The sequence below is a fragment of the Anolis carolinensis genome, chromosome 5 (genome assembly GCF_035594765.1).
Source record: "Anolis carolinensis isolate JA03-04 chromosome 5, rAnoCar3.1.pri, whole genome shotgun sequence".
Classification (NCBI taxonomy): Eukaryota; Metazoa; Chordata; class Lepidosauria; order Squamata; family Dactyloidae; genus Anolis; species Anolis carolinensis.
This window is the reverse complement of record NC_085845.1, coordinates 88542135-88562760: the sequence shown is the minus strand read 5'-3', so window position 1 is coordinate 88562760 and position 20626 is coordinate 88542135. Positions and strand designations below refer to the sequence as shown.

General features: G+C 41.3%; 1 protein-coding gene and 1 pseudogene across 5 annotated transcripts in view; both read left to right on the top strand.

Moving 5' to 3' along the window:
- Positions 1 to 20626, top strand: part of cacna2d1 (calcium voltage-gated channel auxiliary subunit alpha2delta 1) — a 574720-nt gene that overhangs the window by 539125 nt on the left and 14969 nt on the right. For all 5 annotated transcript variants that reach the window (XM_008111505.3, XM_008111506.3, XM_062981743.1 and 2 more), the window contains 10 exons: positions 2421 to 2498; positions 3095 to 3168; positions 3512 to 3550; positions 4764 to 4835; positions 7349 to 7501; positions 7594 to 7646; positions 14911 to 14966; positions 15045 to 15174; positions 15611 to 15723; positions 16938 to 17020. In XM_008111505.3, coding sequence (XP_008109712.1) covers positions 2421 to 2498; positions 3095 to 3168; positions 3512 to 3550; positions 4764 to 4835; positions 7349 to 7501; positions 7594 to 7646; positions 14911 to 14966; positions 15045 to 15174; positions 15611 to 15723; positions 16938 to 17020 — 851 coding nt within the window. The remainder of the gene's footprint in view (positions 1 to 2420; positions 2499 to 3094; positions 3169 to 3511; positions 3551 to 4763; positions 4836 to 7348; positions 7502 to 7593; positions 7647 to 14910; positions 14967 to 15044; positions 15175 to 15610; positions 15724 to 16937; positions 17021 to 20626) is intronic.
- On the top strand, positions 17905 to 20156 carry LOC134299309 (uncharacterized; annotated as a pseudogene).

The following is a 20626-nucleotide window of genomic DNA, read 5'->3' as shown; positions in this document are numbered from 1 at the left end:
GTGTACAGAGTAGTCATATTTTAATATAAACTGACCATATGTACAAAAATACATTTTCCTGAAGCTGATATTCAATTAATGTAAGAGTAAAACATTTTAGCCATAGTTTTTTAAAAAGAAGAGATTTTCTGTTCATTGAACCAGCGATCATGAATCTTTTTTCTTTTCAACTTTGGATAATGTTTATTTTTCCACATACCATAGAATTATTTTATGAAACGGTACAGCACTCAGGATCCAACCATATAGATCAAGGGTCCCCAAATTAAGACCCGTGGATTGAATGAGGTCCTCCAAGGTCCTTTACACACACATATACCCCACTCTAAAGTTTAGACTTAAGGTCACAGTAACTCTGAAATAATTTGAAGGCACATAACAACAACAGCAATCCCAATTAACTCATCTGCCAAAGCAGGCCTACACTTCCCATAGAAATACATGCAAGTTTACAATTTTATTGGTTAAAATTTTTCTTCATTTTAAATACTGTGTTGTTCTTTCATGTTTTCTTTCTTTGCACTACAAATATGATAAGTGTTGTGTGCATAGGAATTACTTTGAGAGGGGGTGTATTTGAAAATATACTATAATACCTTCTACCAGAAAGGAGGAATAACTGAGAACACTACAAGATTTCCACAAGGAGGAACCATCTTTACAACACTGATGACACGTAGCTGAAGTAAACAAATGTAGTGGCATCTAGTATATATAAAATATCAATTTTGCACTGAATCAAATATAACTTAAGGCTAAAGAGAATGTAAGATATTGAAGTTAGTTTCCCATTGATTGTGTTGCACAGGGTCATTTAAATCTTTACTGCATTCAATTCATTATAATCAGAGATAGTACTTTCCAACCAACAGTGCAATTCAATAATGAGAGCTGCTTAAAAGACCAGTGTGGTTTGCTACACAAGTTAGAATCTTTTTTTCATAAACGTAGGGCAGCAAATGTTTGATATTCCTAAGAGAAATATCACTATTCTCCTTCAAGAAGCTGGTTATTTATATACAATGTACACTTCTTGCATTAGGTGACTATTCCAGATCAAAACTTCTTAAACTGTGGGCCGTGACTCCAAATGAGACCGCCATAACTTTATATTAGGGTAACAACAGAGTTCTGGCAGGGTGGGGCCAACAGAGCAGAGGTGAGGGAGAGAGGAGGGAGGGAAGAGGTGTCTTCTTCTGAACTGGACCATTTCTTCCATAACCTTGTTGCCTCTGCTTGCCTTAGACTGAGAGATAAAAGAGGGGTGGGGGCAAAGGAAGAAGGGAGGGCTTCATTGGGGACCCTGACCTTGAGGTCTGTGGGGTGGAATGAGGAAGTGCCCCTCCTGCTTGTGAGTTTGTCTGTGTCTTACCTTCCATCTTACGAGTCTTGTGGGTCTCTCCTTCCCTCCCTTATGTTTTGGTCTTTCCTTTTCTTCTTATCTGAGAATCTTGTTTTTCCCCTTTCCTTCCCATCTTTGATGTCTGGGGGTCATTCCTTTCTTTATCATCTTGGGAATCTGAGGGTGTTCTCCTCATCTTGGGAGTCTGGGAGGTCTTTCATTCCCTTCCCATCTTGGGCATCTGAGAAGGGAGATTCTCCTCCCCCTTTCCATCCTGTTGGGTTGTCACAGTGAATGAGGTGTAGATTATAGACTGGATTCTTCTCCTCTTTCACCCATTTTGCCTCCTGACTTACATGTCTCACTTGTGCTTCATAATCACCCTTTCTTCAGTGCCTCACCTTGGTGCTGACACATCTGCCCATGAGGCACTTACCATGATAGTTTATTTTCCTTTGAATTCTTTACAGAGGAGAAGAGTTGTTGCTAAAAATACCAAATTGATTGATAATATAATATATCGGGGGTTACATATACATTTCTCAGACAAAACGGGGTGCAGGTTGAAAACGTTTAATAAACCCTGTTCTAAATAGTTGGGCATCATTACCAAGGTAGCAAAAAATGGGTATTGTGGTTTCTATCCACATTGGGCAAATATGGAGAAAGGATGTTGGCAGATTGATATCTGGAAGATTTCCGTAAAGTAATCCTACTGTAAATTTCTTAAAGTTTTCTCAATCGTGATAATAATAACCATACAAGAAACATTGGGAAATGATTTGGGGAAATTGCAGTTGTGTGGGTGTAGCTTAATTCTAATTTAGGCTAGGGAGGTTTCCAATGTTAAGATTTGTTTCAAAAGTTCTGTTTAATGCTGATACAATATAAATTTTCACCATTGTATTTACATGAAATTCTGAAATGTGATTACTCCTAGGCTGATAGGTACAAAGAATTTCAGTCAAGTCTTTATCTAACTCATTTATTCATGGCTGATACTGTTTTTTTAATAAACTTTGATTTATGTCCTAGCCATCTATGATGCTTTATTATTTTTTCTCTCCTCAAAACACAGGAAGCATATATGAAGACGGTATTATGGTAAGCAAGGCTGTGCAAATAGATATCAATGGAAAACTTCTAAAGCCTGCAGGTAGGAAAGAAACTGTCATTTGTTATTGGTTATAATCTGCTGTGGCACCCCTGTTATAAAATAGCTTCCCCTAGAGGTCCAACTGGCATCAACAATCAAGTCAAAGCATTTATGTCTTTGGGGCCTAATAGATTTTATCTTATTTGTACATATTTCTCTGGCTTATATATATCCCAAAAAAGTACATGATTTTAAATTGTCTTGTTTTATATCTTAAATAGTTTATCATGCTTTTAATGTTTTGAAATGGTTTTAATTGTTTTAAAGTGCTCTGAACTAATTATATTATAACCCTACCCAGAAAGATATAGGGATGGGACATGATTTTCACAATATAAATAACATAAATAAATAGCAAAATGCGGTTAGGCAATTTGTTGTAATGCAAATCCCTTGTTTCCTTCTAAATGAGTCCCTCTGCCCTAGCTATGCAGAAATTCTCACAAATTATTAAGTATGTTAGTTTGGGGTGGGGGCATTCTAGAGTCCAATTATTGAACTCAGAAAATATGTTCTGTTGCAAAAAGCAAGAAAATGTTATGTGTTTGCATTTTCTTGTGTCCTTTACATTCCCCATATTTCATGTATTTGGTTAGTTGTCGGAGTGAAAATAAATGTATCCACCTGGATGGACAATTTCACCAAGATCACTACAAAGAATCAAATTCAGGTAAAAAAATTTATCATGCCTCTGTAGGTTTGTTATTAAGTGGAATTTCCTTGTAAGTTGGAACAGGTACATTTTTAAGTGTAATTCCAGATCTGTCTGTCTATCTATCTATCTATCTATCTATCTATCTATCTATCTATCTATCATTTGAGCTTTGGATAGCACGGGGAATGGTTAGCACCCCTGTGGTATTTGTTTTGCTGTCTGTGCCCCTGTTCAGAAGATTTCACCTCACTTTCTGTCCCTGTGATAATTGGATTTTGAAAAAATTGGCTTATTGTGGGTCAAGTAGCTTTGATTGTTATAATTCTTTAATAAAGTGCTTTATGTTGATCTTTTTCAGTGCAAAAGTGAACTGTGTGGATGTGAAAAAAATAGTGTGGTAAGCCAAAATCTTTTACAGACATTTAAGCTGATCTTTAGCGTAATGTTTTGCAAGTCAGAGATTCTTCTTAGCCAACAGCATTTGCCTGTATTTCATTGGAGTGTTGTAAGGCACAGGCAGTTTGTAGACGAAGCAAAGTGTGCTATTTTTTGTAAGGGTAAAGGTGTATCTTAGATCAGTCCACAGGCCACCCCCTGCTGTTACGTTCACACCTAGGAATATATTTGTAGTGTTTTGAACACTTAAATATGGACTGACATCCTGTTAGTGCTTTAAGCATATTTTAAGCCCAGCTAATGCCAGCATATGTCTTTCTTATGATTGGTTCAGAGGTTTATATCCTATCTCACCTTTTGCAATGACCAAAGCCTCACTCTTAGGAGCAGGTTACATTTAGCAGTTACAACCTTCAACATGACTGGTAAAGAGTGAGGAGGTTTGCAGATGTGTCTATGTCTCCATAGCCAGACACAGAATGTGTTCATCATCTGCCAAGATGTATGGAAGACCCTGGTCTTCACCAGTCACAGAACGGCCATGGGATGGGGAATCTGCAGCAGCTAAACAGTGAAGATAGTATTTTGCGGCAGATATTACATGGCTACGTAGGATCTTCTTGACCATCATATGTAAATGCTTTATTAATCTCTTGGTGTTGCTAGAAGAGAAAAAATGATTACAGATTTAGAAATCTTACTATATGAGCCCTATGTTTAATTACCAATTGGATTTTTTAAAAAAATTGCAATTGAAAACTGGATGGAGTACCAAAACATGTAAGATTAAGATATGGCCACTCAGACTTCAGAGAGTGAAGATGAGAAGCATTCACGCCCCCCTTCCAAACATCTCCCAGCAGACCTATCAAAGATGATTATTACTGCTGCTGGTTATGAAATCTCAAGTGTATAGTATAAAAGGTGTGGAACACTAGGATTTTCCTTTTAAAAATGGCACATGGAGAGCTTGTTTTCTACACGATCCAGGAGGCTTCTGGGAATACTAATTAGCTTGCAAACATTAGGTGGTTGGGAGTTACAAAGAGAAGTGAGTGACCACCTGCAGTTCAAGAGCCGAGTGTTGTTCACCTTTAGAACTTGGATTAGCAGATCCCTTGATAGGAGGGATTGCTATTTCAATGTCTGTATTAATTTGTAAGCTATGATCCTAGCCCTTTCTCATAGTCTCTTCTCTTTTTTCTTTCTGATAGCATGTTGACTGTGTAATCCTTGATGACGGGGGATTTCTTTTGATGTCAAATCAGGATGATTATATTCCAGAGGTACGTGAGATGTCTTAGGTTCACCTACATCTTAGACCCCTTCTACACTGCCATATAAAACCCAGATTATCTGCTTTGCACTGGATTATATGGCAGTGTAGAGTCATATAATCCAATTCAAAGCAGATAATGTGGATTTTCTGCTTTGATGACCTGGATTACGTGGCAGTGTAGAAGGGGCCTTAGCCTCTCTGATCTTTTAATATCAGGTTCTCCTTTGATTATAACAAACCAAATCAATGTGTTTTATAATGGCATACATTTATATAATGTATCACATATTATGTGTCCATAGTCACATATCATATATAATAACCAATATGGCATAACCAGTATTCAAAATTAAGGTTACATTTAAGGTTAGAGGACATTTACACCTTTTATGTCTACTACAAGAACCACAGTGAAAATGTCACATCAGCCATGAACATATTATCCAGTTCAAGTGCAAGCTACACACAGTGTGGGGAGGATAATGATCCAGACTTATTTTTTAGAAATTTATTTATGATTTACTGAAATAATGAATAAAGATTACCACAAGCAGTCATAAATGTTATGAAGTATAATCAATAATCAATGTGGTGCTTTGACATTTAGCTGATAGTCAACAGTGGGATGACAGCACTTTTTGGTGCAGGTTTCTAAATAATACAAATAGAATATCCTTGGCACTTCAGTGCTTAGTTGTGATGCACACAGCAATTCATACTCTGGTCCTTACATAGATAAAAAGATGTTGTATTTGCCAAGGTTTCTAACACACAATTTATTATCTTCAGTTGAAAAAAAATCAACTGTTGTCAAGCATAATTTTGGAAAAGATTGTTTTGAATGCTTAAACCTGGAGCAATTTCTCGAATTCCTTTTTAGTATGTATGTGAAGGAATGTTTTGCATAATCTTTTGTGCTCATGTTATTATTGTTCACTTCAGTTAAAAACTCTGATGTCAAATAGTTATCCATTTGGAAAGGGAACATGGCAGTTCAAAATTAAGACAGGGATTTCTACTTAGGGGTGATGTAGGTAAGCAGAAATATATAACTTTGTAAATTAAAAAAACATCATTTTGAAATATTCTTCAAAATATTAAACTCAGCTAGCTTATAGGATTTCTGAGTTCCAAGATGTGTGGAATATGGATAACACAATGGCATGAAAATTTATAGTTGCATCACGATATAATAGTTATCCCCCATTGCCCTGCATCTTTTGACATAAGAACAATTTCTCATTGTATACTCCATATCAATTGTCGTCATCTCACTCGTTCAGTCATTTTCGACTCTTCGTGACCTCGTGGACCAGTCCACACCAGAGCTCCCTGTCGGCCGTCACCGCTCCCAGTTCCTTCAAGGTCGAGCCAGTCACTTCAAAGATACCATCCGTCCATCTCGCCCTTGGTCGTCCTCTTTTCCTTTTTCCTTCCATTTCCCCCAGCATCATGATCTTCTCCAAGCTTCTCCTGTCTTCTCATGATGTTGCCAAAATACTTCAACTTTGCCTCTAATATCCTTCCCTCCAGTGAGCAGTCAGGCATTATTTCCTGGAGGATGGACTGGTTGGATCTTCTTGTGGTCCAAGGCACTCTCAGGATTTTCCTCCAGCACCAAAGTTCAAAAGTGTCTATCTTCTTTCGCTCAGCCTTCCTTATGGTCCAGCTCTCGCATCCATAGGTTACTATGGGGAATACCATTGCATTCACTATGCGGACCTTCGTTGCCAGTGTGATGTCTCTGCTTTTCAGTATTTTATCGAGGTTGGCCATTGCTCTCCTCCCAAGAAGTAGACGTCTTCTGATTTCCTGGCTGAAGTCTGCATCTGCAGTGATCTTTGCACCTAGAAATATAAAGTCTGTCACTGCCTCCACGTTTTCTCTCTCTATTTGCCAGTTGTCAATCGGTCTGGTTGCCATGATTTTGGTTTTCTTGATGTTTAACTGCAGTTAAAGTGCTTTTGCACTTTCTTCTTTCACCTTGGTGATAAGGCTCCTCAGCTTTTCCTCACTTTCAGCCATCAGAGTGGTATCATCTGCATACTTAAGGTTGTTAATGTTTCTTCCAGAAATTTTAACTCCAGCCTTGGATTCGTCAAGACCCGCACGTCGCATGATGTGTTCTGCGTACAAGTTGAATATCAATATTTAACTATAAAACTTCAGAAATGTCCACTGACATGGAATTTATGTGTAGCTGAACATTATGCCCAGTATTTTGCACTGCCCAGGAGAATATTTGTATAACTAAAACTAGTGTTCTATTCATGCTGTTCAGGCAGGTTGGACAACACCCAGGAATTCTGTAAATTGAAGTCCAAAACATCTGGAGGACCAAAGGTTTGGCAATCATTGCTGAACATTAAAGTCTCATAAATGGCCAAACTTCTCATTGCCTCCAAAGTTCTGGCTATCACGTTGTTTGGCAAACAAATGAAAAGCAGTAACAATGGTTAAGCATGCCTGAAGCTAATAATATTTTTGTTTTCTTAAACAAATCTCTATTTTATCCACTAGATTGGAAAATTCTTTGGTGAGATTGATCCAGGCCTGATGCGCAATCTCATTAATATGTCCTTATATGCCTTCAACAAGTCTTATGATTATCAGTCTCAGTGTGATCCAGAAGAAGAGCCAAGGCAAGGAGCTGGACTCCGCTCTGTAACAGTGGTAAGTGTCCTTTTACCTTTCTCATGTTGTTGTTATGAGGGATAAGTCTTTGGACATCTTTATAATATTTAACTTTTCCCATTGTTTTCCAGCCTACAATAGCAGAGATTTTACACCTGGGGTGGTGGGCTTCTGCAGCTGCATGGTAAGTTGAATTTTTCAGGTAGGTTCTGTAATGACGAAGGTCTTGACCAATCCTTGTATAACAGTAAAGATTTGTCTCACTGAGATTTCTCCATATATTTTCTGCTTTGGGTTTATGATAATTTGCTAGATAAAAAGTTATCTCTGCTGTTTTCGCTGAGTATTCAATTATATCTCAGCAGAACAGAGAGACACACATTTTGTCACAGAAGCTGCAGAAAGTAATTTTGAAATTGGTAGAAAACCTTGACTTTTGAAATTACAGTGCTTTTCTGCATGGGACAATAATAATAGTAATAATAATAATAATAAAACTTTATTTATACCCCGCCACCATCTCCCCTATGGGGACTCGGGGCGGCTTACATGGGGCCATGCCCAGACACCATACAATATAACAAAATAAACAGCAAATCATAACACAATATAACAGTGCAAAATCATCGAATATATATTACAACCCAAATCGGAAAAAACAATGAAAACCAGGGCAGGTCACATGAACACTTAATTAAAAACTCGGGAGAGAGAGACATAGGAATAGGGGGAAACAGGGAAATAAAATGGTGGAGCAGTCTAAAGGATAAAAACCAAGGGGAATGGCCAGAGCAATATATTACATTTACTCCCCAAAGGCACATCGGAAAAGCCATGTTTTTAGATCTTTCTTAAAGGCTAACAAGGTGGGGGCTTGCCTAATCTCAGTGGGCAATGAATTCCACAGTCGGGGGGCCACAGCAGAAAAAGCCCTCTCCCTCGTTCCCACAAGACGGGCCTGGGACAGAGGCAGTGGCGAAAGGAAGGCCTCCCCGGATGAACGAAGGGAACGAGCAGGTTTATGGTAGGAGATACGGTCCCTAAGGTAGGTGGGTCCCAAACCATTTAGGGCTTTATAAATGATGGTCTGCACCTTGAATTGGGACCGGAAAGTGAACGGCAGCCAGTGGAGCTCTTTAAACAGGGGAGTAGATCGTTCCCTGTAGCTCGCCCCTGTTATTAATCTGGCTGCCGAGCGCTGGACCAATTGTAGTTTCCGGGCCGTCTTCAAGGGAAGCCCCACGTAGAGCGCATTACAGTAGTCCAGTCTAGAGGTAACTAAGGCATGCACCACCGTGGTCAAGTCAGACTTCACGAGGTATGGTCGCAGTTGGCGCACAAGTTTGAGTTGTGCGAAAGCCCTCCCGGCCACCGCCGACACCTGAGCCTCAAGCGTCAACGCTGAATCCAGGAGGACCCCCAAACTGCGGACCTGTGATTTCAGGGGGAGTGCAACCCCGTCCAGCACAGGTTGCCACCCAATACCCCGATCAGATGGGCGACTGACCAGGAGGGCCTCTGTCTTGTCAGGATTGATCCTCAGCTTGTTCCTCCTCATCCAGTCCGCCACAGCGGCCAGGCACTGGTTCAGAATCCGAGGGGCTTCCTTGGAGTTAGATGGAAATGAGTAGTGGATTTGCGTGTCATCTGCGTAGAGATGGCAACACCCTCCAAAACTCCGGATGACCTCTCCCAACGGTTTCATGTAGATGTTAAATAGCATGGGGGATAAAATAGACCCTTGCGGGACCCCACAGGTCAATGGCCAGGGGTCCGAGCAGGTGTCCCCCAGCTTCACCATCTGGGAACGACCCTCCAGGAAGGACCGGAGCCACTGCAGAACCGTGCCACCGAGTCCCATCCCGGCGAGCCTCCCCAGAAGGATACCATGGTCGATGGTATCGAAAGCCGCTGAGATGTCCAAGAGAACCAGCAGGGTCACACTCCCCCTGTCCAGCTCCCTGCGGAGGTCATCCACCAAGGCGACCAAAGCCGTCTCGGTACTGTACCCAGGCCTGAAGCCAGACTGTGAGCGGTCCAGAAAATCAGTGTCATCGAGAAATTCCTGGAGCTGCGTGGCAACCACCCGCTCCAGAACCTTGCCCAAAAACGGGAGGTTGGAGATTGGTCTGTAGTTGTTACAAATAGATGGGTCAAGCGAAGGCTTTTTTAGTAGTGGTTTTACTACCGCCTGCTTAAAGTAGGATGGCACCGACCCCTGAACCAAAGAAGCATTTATTATGGTCACAAACCAGTCCAACAACCCATCTTTGGCCAGCTTGACCAGCCAAGAGGGACAAGGATCCAGAGCGCAGGTGGTCGCCCTCCCAGACCCAAGAATCCCCTCCACGTCATCAGGAAGAACAAGCCGGAAAGAATCCCATAAGATCGGACAGACAGGTACCTCGGTTACCTCCGCTGAGACCACAATTGAGCTGGAGTCTAGCTCAAGGCGTATCTGAGCAACTTTGCCTGCAAAGTGGTGCGCGAAATCGCTGCACCCAGTTGCCAAGTCATCGGGAAGCCCCTGGACCTCAGGAGGCCGCAGGAGCTCCCCCACAACTCGGAACAACTCCGATGGCCTGTTGGCTGCAGACGCTATGCGGGCAGTCGTGAAAACTTTCCTGGCTGCTCGCAGAGCCACGGAGTACGCCTTAATAGCGGCTTTAGCCCGTGCTTGGTCGGACACGTCCCGAGATTTCCTCCAGATGCACTCTAGTCCCCTCCTCCTACGCTTCATCACAGCCAACTCCTCGGTAAACCAAGGAGTCGACGCGACTCTACGCAGTGAGAGGGGACGTTCGGGAGCGATCGTGTCCAATGCCCTTGATAGCTCACTGTTATAGCGATCAACCAGGACATCGACAGAATCGCCAGTCTCCAGGACAGGAAGATCCCCAAGAGACCTCAGAAGTCCATCCGGATCCATCAGTCTCCTGGGGCGGACCATCTTAATGGGTCCACCACCCCTGCGGAGGTTAGAAGGCACGGCGATACTTAAACAGATCAGATGATGGTCAGACCATGACAATGGAAGAATGTTTTGCTCTTCCACTCTGACTGTCCCACCGTCCCCAACAAAAACAAGGTCCAGGGTGTGTCCTGCCTGATGTGTGGGCCCTGATATAACTTGAGACAGCCCCATGGTTGTCATGGCAACCATGAAATCCTGAGCTGCACCTGTCAATGTGGACTCGGCATGAATGTTAAAGTCTCCCAAAACTATCAGTTGTTGGGAGACAAGGGCCGCATTGGAGACCACTTCTGCTAGCTCGGACAGAGAGACTGCTGGGTCGCGGGGTGGACGGTACACCAACAGAATCCCCAAGCTGTCTCGGGCTCCCACCTTCAGGAAGACACACTCGAACCTCGGGGATTGTGGAACGGCGCATCTGAGCAGGGCGATGGACTGCCGAAAGATCACCGCAACTCCTCCTCCCCGCCCCCCAACTCTGGCCTGTTGATGCACCCCGAAACCAGGAGGACACAGCTGGGTAAGATTCACACCTCCCAGCTCATCCAGCCATGTCTCGGTGATGCATGCCAGATCTGCCCTCTCATCCAGGATCAAATCCTGGATGACAGCTGTTTTACCATTGACAGATCTGGCGTTCAAAAGCAAGACCTTAAGGTTGGGGGGTCTGTCCTGAAGACTACCACACCTAATCCTCTCCAGGGTCGCAAAAACTCTGTTGCGCTTCTCCCTGGGTTGGTGGTGACCGTGCTTTCTCCTCCCCCATATCACCTCAATGGAGCCACCTCCAATCAAGCCCTCCTCCCCCTGATGGAAGAACTGGGCGGAATTGCCAGTTGCCGGGACTAGTCAACTGTCCTGGAAAGGAAAGCCTCCAAAAGTGCTTGTTTGTTTACAAAAGGAGCTTCTCTCCATTAATGGGAGAGAGGAGTCGATTGATTTGGCCTCAGTAAGCCGACTAGACAAGAGTGGAGACTTGTTGTGGGACTGGGGGGTAGAACAAGCATGACTTCGCAATGGGGAATCTTGAACATCCATACTCGGCCTGATGTCCAAGGGGCGAATTAGTGGGTCTACTAGCACCCTCCTAAGAGTGATGCCCCACTGTTGCAGTTTAGGCCCACACAAATACAATTTATCCCTTAATATTTTATCTTCCAAGCCGATGATAAGACACAGGGAGTGGTTCCAGGATTGGTACTCCCTACAAAGCCAGTCGATAGTCTTAATCTTCACTTCCGACCGGCTTATGGATAAAATTTGAGAGAGAGATATCTGGACCGCTCGCTTAGAAGTCCACCTGCCTCTATTCAATAATGAGTCTGAAACTTCCACTGCAACCTTATTTGTTCGTAAAAGATGTTGAGAATTGCAGGAAGTATCCAAAGATTGTTCGACCAATTTAGAGGACAGCTCATTATTCGGCTTCTGCAGGGCATTGTTGGTATCCTTCCTATCCATCCTCCCCATGCTCATTCCCCCAGATAAGGCCCCACCCCCCTTTCTAGTTACTCCAAGGCCTGATCCAACGACTACCTTCTCCTCCTTAGGCTTAATTCCCCCACGGCCTTCCAGAAAGCTTAATTCCTTATTCATGTTAATGGGCCTGGTTGATATAGTTGTTATAATGTCCGTAGGAGAAGGATTTTTTACAATCAGGGAAATTCCTTTGAAGAGATGGTCAAGTTTCAAGTTCAGTATTTCCAGCTGTTGCAAGACGGTATTGAATGATTTTCCCAGCAGATCACATAGGTTTGCGAGTTCATTCTTCCCTGAAGTTTCCTTCCAACTCATTTCCTGTTACCTTCTCAGAGAACCTTCCTATAGTATACCACTCTACCCTTTCAAGAATTAACACCTCGTTCCGTTCAAGCTTTCATTCAACAGTACATCCACCAACATACACAAACCATCAAATTCACATTCTAGAGCCATCAATTACCAAACAGTAAACTCACGGTACTCTCCGTATATAAAAAGAAACAGAAAAATCATTGAAATCAAAAGACGTTATTGGTGCCAGCATCAAAGTGAGATATCTAGGTTCAGTTTGGATGTTGAAGAATCACCACCACCCAGTATGGAAGTGTGACTTGAAATGCTTTATGTAATGAAATCTTTTAGGGAAATGGTGAAATGTGAAGATGCTGTTAAGATTTGATCAGAATGAAGGGATGAAGAAAACTGTAAAAAAAATCGATTCAGTACAGCTTTAGAAAACGGGGAAACCACTATTTTGTGGAAGAGCAAATCTCCCTTGTTAATACTCCATTATTATTTTGTGAGTTTGCTGTGCTCCCAGTTCTGCTCCGATTCACATGGAGGATTTAGAAATCTCATTCTGGGATTAATGGATGCACAGTTTTCCCCCAGAGTTACGTTCTTTTTGTTCTTTCTTTTACCCTTATTGCATAAGTTATGTGCACATTGATCAACCAAAGCACCAAAAGAAATGTAGTCCTTTGGTGTCGTGTTACCTCCATATGAGTAAGAGTTGGTACATATTATTAATCTGCATCAAGAATTAAATTACGCAAATAAAGAATGAAAAGCTATTCCAAAGTGCACTAGCCTAACTGCCTGAAACATATCTGGAAAACCAAAAACCAAAACAAGAGATTACCAATCCACTGGAGCAAATTCACATAGATCAGTGGTGTTAAACTCCATTTCATCGAAGCCACAACAAGCTTCAAAGGACAATTGAATCTGTGGATATAGATTGTCAATTATAATTTTTCAGAATGGTTTTATCTTTTACTTTTATTTTTTTACCCAATTTGAGTCCTCAGATGTTGTTGAACAACAACTCCCAACACTTCTGATTATCTGCCATGTAACGTGGGAATAATAGAAATTGCAATCAACAGCTTTTGTGGCTCTGAGGTTGAGGAAAGGTTAAAAGACATTTTACATGCCTTGTATCAAAATTCAAACCCCACTATTCTGACTAAACAGAACAAACTGCAGCCTTCCAGATACTACTGTATCACAACTCCCATCAGTTCTAGTCATGATGTGGGCTAGGCAAAACAACGGTTAGGTGAATCTGTAATTGGTTAAGTGAACGAACCTAATGGGTTCTCCTCGTCATTCTGGAAAGAAGTGATGAGTGGAGGTCACAGAATTCCATCCTGGGCCCAGTTCTGTTCAACATCTTTGACATAGATGAAGGGTTAGAAGGCATGATCATCAAGTTTTCAGATGACACCAAATTGGGAAAGATAGCCAATATTCTAGAAGGAGCAAAATTCAAAATGATCTTAATAGATTAGAGAGATGGACCAAAACTAACAAAATGAAGTTCAACAGGGAGCAATGCAAGATACCCCACTTTGGCAGAAAAAATGAAATGCAAAGATATAGAATGTGGGGCACCTGTCTCTATAGCAGTACGTGTGAAAAAAAAACTTGGAGTCCTTGTGGACAAGTTAAACAAGAGCCAACAATGTCATGTGGCAGCTATAAAAGCCAAAGGGATTTTGGCCTGCATAAATAGGAGTATAGTGTCTAGATCCAGGGAAGTCATGCTACCCTCTATTCTGCCTTGGTCAGACCACACCTGGAATACTTGTCTAATTCTGAACACCACAATTGAAGGGAGATATTGACAAGCTGGAATGTGTCCAGAGGAGGGCGACTAAAGTGATCAAGGCTCTGGAGAACAAGTCCTATGAGGAGTGGCTTAAAGAGCTGGGCATGTTTAGCCTGCATAAGAGAAGGCTGAGTGGAGACATGACAGCCATGTATAAATATGTGAAGGGAAGTCATAGGGAGGAGGGAGCAAGCTTGATTTCTGCTGCCCTGGAGACTAGGAAGCAACAATGGGTTCAAGCTACTAGAAAGGAGATTCCACCTGAACATTTGGAAGAACTTCCTAACTGTGAGAGTTCTTCAGCAGTGGAACTCCCTGTCCTGGAGTGTGGTGGAGGCTCCTTCTTTGGAGGCTTTTAAGCAGAGGCTAGATGACCATCTGTCAGGGCTGCTTTGAATGCAATTTTCCTGTTTCTTAGCAGGGGGTTGAACTGGATGGCCCACAAGATCTCTTCCAATTCTATGATTCTGTGATGCCTAATGAGGAGGTATACAGGAGTTGTAGTCCAGCATCTGGAGGGCCACATAAAATAACATGCTGGGCCTTAAGTTTGACACATGACAAATAAATGAAAATGTAATTCCAAAAAAGAGTTGGGTTATAGAAAATTTCATGCTCCCATTAGCCTTTACCAACACAGTTTGTGGTGAGGTCCACAATGTTATCACAGAGACCTAAGAGCTACTCAGTTTAGCTACAAGACCAACCTTGTACATTATTCATTATTCTCTTGCTACTGTGTCTACTACATAATTGTATTTGGTATATGCACACAAAAAGCATTATTACTTCGTAGAAGATAAAAAGACATGACTACAGTGGCGATTGTGCCTATTTTCTGGAATTTTTATTCCTCTATGTGATGTGTTTTACTTTCAGGTCTATATTGCAGCAGCTCTTTTTGGGCCTGACATTTCCACGTCTTCTTGGTGCAGGTATGTGAAGAGTCAAACATAAACTTGATTTTCTCTTTATAATCGCTTGCAGAATTGAAAATATATTTTTTTTCATAGTGGAAGTAGAAGATGAAGACCTGAGTGCCAGCCCATCAAAACAGAGCTGCATAACTGTACAAACACAGTATTTCTTTGGAAATGACGATAAGTCATTTAATGGTATCTTAGACTGTATAAACTGCTCCAGGTAGGTGTTTTTCTTTCAATTCTAAAACATGTATAATGTCTTTTATATGTTCTTATTGTTGTTTTTAATATTAAAGAAGCACAATAGTGTACAATGGGGAAATTAGCATTTATTGAAAGAACTAGATAGGAATGTATCTGGAAATGCAGTAATCTAGTGTTAAAATCTGTTGATACCTCATTGATATGATGTAACATATGTTTAGTTGTCTTATTGCATAGTGCTTAAGAACAGATAATTGGATTTGGTAGAGTGGAAGCCTGTTAAGTCGATGGATCTGGTCTCTAAGAGAAGATCACTGAACGAAATAATGTCAGTTGTCGCTCTCCCATGTTGCATTGAATCTGATGGTGATAATTATGATACTCAAAGTACCCATAAAAGATGGCTTACTTTTATCACAGCATCAAATGTTTTTGTTGTTTTCTTTTTTCAGACTTTTTCATGCAGAGAAAATTTCCAATACAAATTTAGTATTCATAATGAGTGACAGCAAAGATATGTGCTCTCATTGCGATGCCAGGCCACTGATGCAAGCTGAAAAGCCAGGTATCCTTCAGGGTTTCATATTGCTCTGAATTTATAAAATTATTATTTATAAAAGAGGGAGCAGGCTTGTTTTCTGGTGCCCTGGAAACTAGGACTCAGAACAATGGGTTCAAATTACAGGAAAGGAGATTCCACCTGAATATTAAGAAGGACTTCCTAACTGTAAGAGCTGTTCAGCAGTGGAACTCTCTGTCTTGGAGTGATTGGGGTTTCGCTTCTTAAATGATTGGGGTTTTGCTTCTTAAATTCCCTCCAACACCTTTCTTGCTTGTTTCTAATATCCATTTGTATGCACAAATCTAACAAATTTGATCCAGAAAACAAATTAAAAACTAAATTTTGCACACCCCTATTGAGTACATTACATTAAAAGGCAAATCCATTTTCATAATGTGTGCCTTCAAAATGCAAGTGTGCATTACATAAGGCACATTATACTCAAGTAATCATGGGTACTTCTGTCATACAAATATCACTAAAGAAGATCCTATTTGCATAATTCTAACGCATAACATAATTGTAATGTTTCTATGTATCTACAAATTCTCTGTTTTCAGATGCAGGTATATGTTAATGTCTAAATTAAGGAGCCTGCCTTAAACTCCATATCATGTATTCTGCAGTCCAATTTCCAAGCCAGTATCTGTACACAGTGTTTGATCCACAACTACAGGTCTTATCCAGATTTCCAAATTCCAAAATACTACAAAATCCAAAAAAAAACCCCATGTGGGTGGCTAAGAGAGTGACGTATCTGCTTTCTGGTGGTTCAATGTACTTAAACTTTGTTTCATGCCCACAATTATTAAAAATATTGGGTATAAAATTACCTTCAAGCTCTATGTATAATATATGTATGAAATAGAAATGAATATTGTGTTTAGTCTTGGGACCCAACTTCAAGATGTCTCATTACGTACACATGCAAATACAGATATTCCAAGATCCAAAATCAAAAGCACTTCTGATCCCAAGCAATTTACACAAAGGATACTCAACATGTGCTACCATTTATTTGAGAAGAAATCTAAAGAATCCTTGCAAATAATGTCACCTCTCTGAAAAAGGCTCTCCCAATAGCTTGAGTTACCCTATCGAGAAAATGAGAGCTTTTTCACATTTGGGGACTTTCTGATGCCTACTTCTCAGCCAGGATTATGCTGGTTACATAAATGTGAGATTTTTGTTTTTCCTGTTGCTTAATCAAACTTTAGATGAAGGACCTAACCCCTGTGAAATGGTGAAACAACCCAGATATAGGAAAGGACCAGATGTCTGCTTTGATAATGATGCTAAAGTAAGTTTGTTATGCTTTTTCTGCAACAGAAAAATATTTTTGGAATAATTTGTACCTCAAAGGGCCTGTGGACTTTGACCTAGCTCTCATTAAACTTATTGTTTGTTTACTTTTGACCATGATTGCTCTATTTTACATGTTCCTACAATTAACATAAAATTAACAGCTGCTTTTTTTCTGAGTTGCCTTTGCTGTAATTGCTGTGCTTTCACACACAGTTCCTATCTAGAAAAACAGGACAATCTGTGACAAAAATTTGCACATAATAATAACAAAGCAGTCTTTAAAAAGTTAAGTTTAAAGTCTTCATTTTGTTCTGCAAACAACTGCTTTGTATGTGTTGTCGAAGGCTTTCATGGCCAGGATCACAGGGTTGTTGTGTGTCTTTCGGGCTGTGTGGCCATGTTCCAGAAGCATTCTCTCCTGACGTTTCGCCCACATCTATGGCAGGCATCCTCAGAGGTTGTGAGGTATGGAGAAAACTAAGCAAAGAGGTAAATATATATCTGTGGAAAGTCTAGAGTGAGAGAGGTCAGTGTGAATGTTATGTAGTTAATCACTTTAATTAGCATTGAAAAGCTTATCTGCTGTCTTCTTCCTGCCTCTGGGGCATCCTTTGTTTAGAGTCGTTAACTGCCCTAGGTTGATTCATGTCTGGAAATCCTCTGTTTTCAGAGTATTGCTTTTTATTTACTGTTCTGATTCTTGAGTTTTTTAATACTGGTAGCCAGATTTTGTTCATTTTCATGGTTTCTTCCTTTCTGTTGAAGTTGTCCACATGCTTGTGGATTTCAATGGCTTCTCTGTGTAGTCTGACATGATAGTTGTTAGAATGGTCCAGCATTTTTGTGTTCTCAAATAGTATTCTATTGTCTTGTCACACCAAGAGACAAAAACAAAAATTTGACAAATGCCGTAAGCAACAGCCAAAGCCAGAACTGGATAAATCACGGACCATCATCAACCTGACAGACAGACAACTCACTGAAGACCAAGTATCCATTCTAGAAAAAGGAGGAAATTTTGCAGTCACCACCACCAGGATCCCAGTAGAAAACATCATTGCCAATGTTGAATCAGCAATTTACCAGCTCCCTGAGGAAGAAGCAGAGGAGGTAAGAATGGAAACAGCAAGGATCCTGAGAAATGCAAAACTCCCCCCCAGCAACATAACGAGAAAAGAAAGACAGGCCATCAAAGATCTCAACTCAGATCCTGAAATCATCATTCTTCCAGCTGACAAGGGGAATGCCACAGTAATCATGGAAACAAAACAATACAAAGTAAAAATCAGACACCTTCTAGATCCCACAATTTACAAGAAACTGAAACAAGACCCCACTAACAAAATCACCAGAAAAACGAACACTCTAATCAAGAACTCCTCCATTAACTTTGACATACGCCAACAGCTGTGCAAATCAGAAGCCCTCCCACCCAGGCTTTACGGACTCCCCAAAATCCACAAGGACTCCATCCCACTCAGACCCATTGTAAGTGCCATTGGATCGCCGACTTACAACCTGGCAAAATTTCTGGCTACACAGCTACAAACCCACATTGGGCTCACTGCACATTATATCAAGGACTCTACACACTTTATAGAAAAGATCAGCAACCTCAATCTAAGCACCAAGGACATCCTGATCAGCTTTGATGTGGTGTCCCTTTTTACCAAAGTCCCAGTAGCTGACACCCTCACACTAATCAAACAAAACTTCCCAGAAGACATCACAGCCCTGTTTCACCATTGCCTCACCACTAGCTACTTTCAGTGGGACACTGGATTCTATGAACAGAAGGATGGAGTGGCCATGGGGAGCCCTCTCAGCCCAGTAGTAGCAAATTTCTATATGGAATACTTTGAAAAACAGGCCCTAGAAACAGCACCAAAAAAGCCAACTGTTTGGTTCAGATACGTAGATGACACCTTCACGATTTGGAGCCATGGAGAGGAAGAACTCAGCAAGTTCCTGGACCATCTTAACAGCATCCACCCAAACATCCAATTCACCATGGAAAAAGAAAAGGAAGGAAAACTGCCATTTCTAGATGTTCTGGTCATCCGCAAACCCAATCAACAATTGGGCCACACAGTTTACAGAAAACCTACACACACAGATAGATACCTTCATAAAAACTCGAACCATCACCCAAGTCAAAAAAAGGAGCACAATCAAAGCCCTGACAGACCGTGCACAAAGAATCTGCGAACCTCACCTCCTCCAAGGTGAACTCAACCACCTAAACTGGGCTCTACAGGCCAATGGATACTCCACCACAGACATCAGAAGAGCTGCAAGGCCAAGAACAAGCCATGAGAGTCAAGACAAAGATCCACCCAGAGGAAAGGTGTTCTTACCATACATCAAGGGAACTACTGACCGCATAGGGAAGCTGATGAAGAAGCACAACCTACAAACTATCTACAGACCCACGAAGAAAATCCAACAAATGCTACGGTCAGCGAAGGACAAGAGGGATCCTCTCTCTTCTGCAGGAGTCTACCGGATACCATGCAGCTGTGGACAAGTCTACATAGGGACCACCAAACGCAGCGCCCAAACAAGAGTCAAAGAACATGAAAGGCACTGCAGACTAATTCAACCAGAGAAATCAGCCATAGCAGAGCATTTGATGAACCAGCCTGGACACAGAATACTATTTGAGAACACAAAAATGCTGGACCATTCTAACAACTATCATGTCAGACTACACAGAGAAGCCATTGAAATCCACAAGCATGTGGACAACTTCAACAGAAAGGAAGAAACCATGAAAATGAACAAAATCTGGCTACCAGTATTAAAAAACTCAAGAATCAGAACAGTAAATAAAAAGCAATACTCTGAAAACAGAGGATTTCCAGACATGAATCAACCTAGGGCAGTTAACGACTCTAAACAAAGGATGCCCCAGAGGCAGGAAGAAGACAGCAGATAAGCTTTTCAATGCTAATTAAAGTGATTAACTACATAACATTCACACTGACCTCTCTCACCCTAGACTTTCCACAGATATATATTTACCTCTTTGCTTAGTTTTCTCCATACCTCACAACCTCTGAGGATGCCTGCCATAGATGTGGGCGAAACGTCAGGAGAGAATGCTTCTGGAACATGGCCACACAGCCCGAAAGACACACAACAACTGCTTTGTAGTTGGCTTATTTTGGATTTCCCTCCTTGTGACACATTGTGATCTAAGAATCATACAAATACATCTGGAGGGGGATTTGTTCTAAGACTTGGTGCATGAATATGATTACACAGATATATTGCATTAAAGTAGTGTCATGAAGTGGCCTAGGCTATTAAAGAAAGCTTGTCATTTTCCAACAAAAGCATTTCTGACCCATTGAGTAACAACAACAACAACAACAACAACAACAACAACAACAACAACAACAACAGCAGCAGCAGCAGCAGCATTTGTTTCTTACTTGCTTCTCCCTATGAATCAAGGCTGGGAACAATAATAGTTGCTGATAGGCTCTCCTAGCTGTGACATCTGCTTAAGCTGTCATTTGGAGCTATGGATCTTTCAGCAGTAGTGGAACTTCATCCTGATGTGATTGACACACCTCCAAACCTAAGCATTATGACC